This window comes from Vicia villosa, linkage group LG1, assembly GCF_029867415.1.
Source record: "Vicia villosa cultivar HV-30 ecotype Madison, WI linkage group LG1, Vvil1.0, whole genome shotgun sequence".
NCBI classification, from domain to species: Eukaryota; Viridiplantae; Streptophyta; class Magnoliopsida; order Fabales; family Fabaceae; genus Vicia; species Vicia villosa.
The window spans coordinates 56,726,536-56,730,433 of record NC_081180.1 but is presented as its reverse complement, the minus strand read 5'-3'; the positions used below and the strand labels follow the sequence as shown (position 1 = coordinate 56,730,433).

Genomic DNA, 3,898 nt, shown 5'->3' with positions numbered 1-3,898 from the left:
TATATATATATATATATATATATATATATATATATATATATATATATATATATATATATATATATATATATATATATAAAATTGAGTTAAAATTTTTCATTTATAAATATTACAATTAATATTTAGATAATATAAATATACATAAAAATGAGAATTCAAAAAGTGGTTATAAACATCCTAATATCCGGATTTCAAAATTTAGATTTTAACAACATATATTTGGAGATTGAAATTCAAAATGTATTTTTCTAGGCATTTAATAGGGTGGCTATCTCATTTTGTTAAACTAGTTTTAATAGGGAATTGTTCCGTTAAGTCAACTCAGTTGATAGTTGTGCAAGAAAATCAGATGCAGTTACGTAGGTTTTAACCCGCAACATATGAGTTTTTGATTAAGTGATTTTATTGGAAAATAGCCACATTCGAATTTCAATCACAAAAAACACTAAGGATATTTTAGAGTTTCTTAATGGTGTTGTTCCCCTATAAGATGACTCCATTAGGGGAACATATTCCTTTAATGAATGAGAAAATCCACACTAGTTTGTGAGAATCCAAATCTATGTATATTGTATAGTCTCTTAAACAAGTTTACAATAGCCTATTAGAATGATACAAACAAGACATATTAATCCTTCCATCAAATCATATTTTGATGTTATAATTTTTGTTAATGACAAATTAATATGTCCCAAATCTAGAACTTTTTGTGGTATTTTTTTTTTATTCTGAACAACTTAATTAAATGTCACATTTTTTTACCAGTAATTTAAACGAGTCTACATTCTAGCATAAAAATAAAGAAAGACAAAAATAAATTCTAGTTTCAATTTCAAATTCAAACATCATATAATTTTTCTTGTGTCAAAACAACAAAACAACATAAGTAAAAGAGCATTTGAAACACAGAATGTTCAAGAATCTCCAAGTTTTGTGTGAGTGTGAGTGCGAGTAGCAGCAGCAGCAAGAAACAAAGCACCAGTTCCAGATCCACCATGAGAATGTTCTACGACAACATTATCCGAAAAATCATCGCCAAGCATTTCCCAAACACTACTATGAAGATAGTTTCTGAAAATGCGGTAATGTTCATAAAGTCCACCTTCAACTGTCACAACACTTTTTCTATTTTCAATTCTCCCAAGCTTTTTAATTATGGATAATATTCCAGCTCCGGCTAATCGTGCACCGCGCTCGCTTACAATGTCGCAGACCTCAGCGACCACTTCGCGTGCCATTTTGGTGCTTCTTGTGATCTGAATTAATATTGTTGATATTCATAATAAGTTTTCTCATTTGTGCATTTATTTGAATCTTTAATATATGTAAAATGAAAAATATTCTTACCCCAAAGACCTCATTGAGTTTTTCTGCTACTACTTCGCGATCTTCTGATGTATCTTGATGCATTGCAGCCATATCTGGAGACCTAATTTAGTTATGTAACATGTTTGTTAGATTATTTGAATTAGGCATTTTCTACGTGAAGTTATATAATACAGGGACAGTATAAAGTTGTTTATATTTCTAAACATTAGTACAAAAAAAATGTTGGATACTGACACGCGCCAGACATCAAATACATTAAAGTGTCCTTGCGTGCTATCGATCTAGTTATATTATTAAGCTATATCATCTTGAAATTGGTGACAATTTGTTCTATATTATGTACCTTAGCAAGTATGGAGTCATCAATTTTGGAGGAACTTTGCTTCCAAATAGGGCTGCTTCTTGGGCTATCTCCAACAAGACCCGTCTCGCGATTTCTCCTAAATACATTCCTGAAATCAGCTTTTCAAAAATCTGATGAAAGAAAAGTTCCAAGGATTAGTTTTAGACAATGTATAATGAATGTAAATATTTAATTGTGATTTGAGTATCTTTACCCCGTTTCCGGGATTTGAGCTTTCAGCGTCTAAACTCGTGTCGAATGGCGTGAGAGGAAGATGAGAGGATCTGAAGTTTCCCCACTCCATGCTAACTATCTGCAAAACTATATCAGAATCATTTAACCTGCAAATTAATGCAAGTTTTCTTTTGCACAAAAGAACAATATTAGTAAATGTTATGGCATAGTCACAAACCAGTTCATTTGAATTGGGTGATTGAGCATGTTCGCTTTCTTGTGCTGGTTTTGCAAAAGCAGCTTTTGTGCTCATGCCAAGAGTAATTGCAGCCACATTGTCCCGGTTGTAGTATCTTCCTCCGGCCAAACCTCCGACAGCGTCATCAACCTATTAAGTATTAATGGTTTGAATCCGTTCTTATTTGTGACATGGAAATATTACAAAAGTAACTGGTCGAACGAGAAAGCCTCTAACCAGTGCAAAAACTTGCATTTTCAATCCATGATTCTTCAATGCTTGATTGATGTCCTTCACCAATTCTTTGCCAACCTGGTTTCACAACATGCATGAATTAATTACTCTATAACATGCATGATTTGTTTTCGGTCAGGTAGTCTCAGTGGCTAGAATTCCACTCCTTAAAAATTAATAACTAGAATATCGCAGATTTGAACTCGCGCATATGTAATAAGAAGACATTGCATCTTCTAACTTAGTCCTACTTACAAAGCTACAAAAGAAAAAAAAAAGAGCAAGCCACTAACTCAACTGGGTCGTTGGTGAAAGGCATAGCACTGTCTATTGGATGTGATAGCGTGAAGCCCAATTTCTTCTTCTTGGCAGCTGTACCTGCCTCATTACAAGGATGAGCTGAAACAAACTTTGCTATCTCTGTAGCTACAAAATCAATTATCTCCTGACAAAAAAGAAGTTTCCATCGGGAAAAAAATATCTTAGAAATGAACAATACCAATAATAGCCTTAAACGACAGTCATTTTGAAATGGAGAAACGGAGAAACGCAGAGTAATATTTTTGGAGGAAGTAAATGAATGTAAGAATACCCGAGGCGTAGCAGCCAAGACAGCGTTGGGGATAGAAATCTCTTCCCTGTGTAAACCAGAGATAGGCATGTTCTTTCCTCCAAGCCGCGCACGCAATATCAACAAGTACGTACCTTGCAAATTCACTCCATAAAATACACCTTCCTCTTCTCTACAACAAGTGTCAATACAAATGATTAGATCTGTTTGATTTATATAAATGGACAAATAAGATCGGTATGAAAATTGTACACTAAAACTCTAATGTGATATATTGATAGATTGGTGGTGGAGTGATGCCACTTTAGATAACTTGTGTCGCAAGTCACAACAATTACAATGATCGCAATCGTAACACTATAATAGCAACCCCAATTTAAAACTATAGTTACTACAAATTAAGTTAAAATTTCAATTACCCATTAGGAAGAGATGTAACACTGGAAACAATCATATTAAGAGTTGAGCTAGTTTCATTTGAAGAATTAAGAGAAGCTTCCATGGTAGACACCAAATCATCTGCAACATGCCAAAGCTTTGTTACTGGTGTGGCACATTCCTTTGCAAATTTTCGAATGATGTTTCTAGTTTGTATCAATTGTTGCTCTTTCTTTCTTTTCCACCTCCTCACCAATGCACCCACTGCCACCACAACAAGAGTTGTGCTCACAACCACCACTACTTCTTTCCTCATCCTTCAATAATTTGTGAATGATAATCAGATCAACATCAGAGAAAATAGTTTATTAAGTGCTTTTTTGTCGAAAAAACTATTAAATGCTTTTGTTAAAACTCTTATGTAGAGAGAAAAAGAGAAAATAAGGAAAATTCTTGGAGTATGAAATAATCAAATAACTGAGATCCGTTAAACTTGTATATAGGAACGAGTATCATGGGATTGAATGGATTTACAAACTAGAGGGGAGAATTATATTTTTATTTGTTTGAGAGGTTATTCTCAAAATGGATAGTAATAAATTAACTGTATCTTATATTTAAATAAGACAGT

The 3,898-nt window shown here is 33.2% G+C and overlaps 1 protein-coding gene across 1 annotated transcript; it reads right to left on the bottom strand.

Annotated features, from left to right (window-relative positions):
* Positions 1–914: 914 nt before the first annotated feature.
* On the bottom strand, positions 915–3,583 carry LOC131643353 (probable hexokinase-like 2 protein). The gene is made up of 9 exons (XM_058913554.1): positions 3,309–3,583; positions 2,911–3,061; positions 2,617–2,763; positions 2,322–2,396; positions 2,085–2,234; positions 1,887–1,985; positions 1,673–1,803; positions 1,348–1,429; positions 915–1,256 (listed from the first exon to the last, which is right to left on the bottom strand). Exons 1-9 carry the CDS (start codon positions 3,581–3,583, stop codon positions 915–917), a joined length of 1,452 nt encoding a protein of 483 aa, XP_058769537.1.
* Between the last annotated feature and the right edge of the window lie 315 nt (positions 3,584–3,898).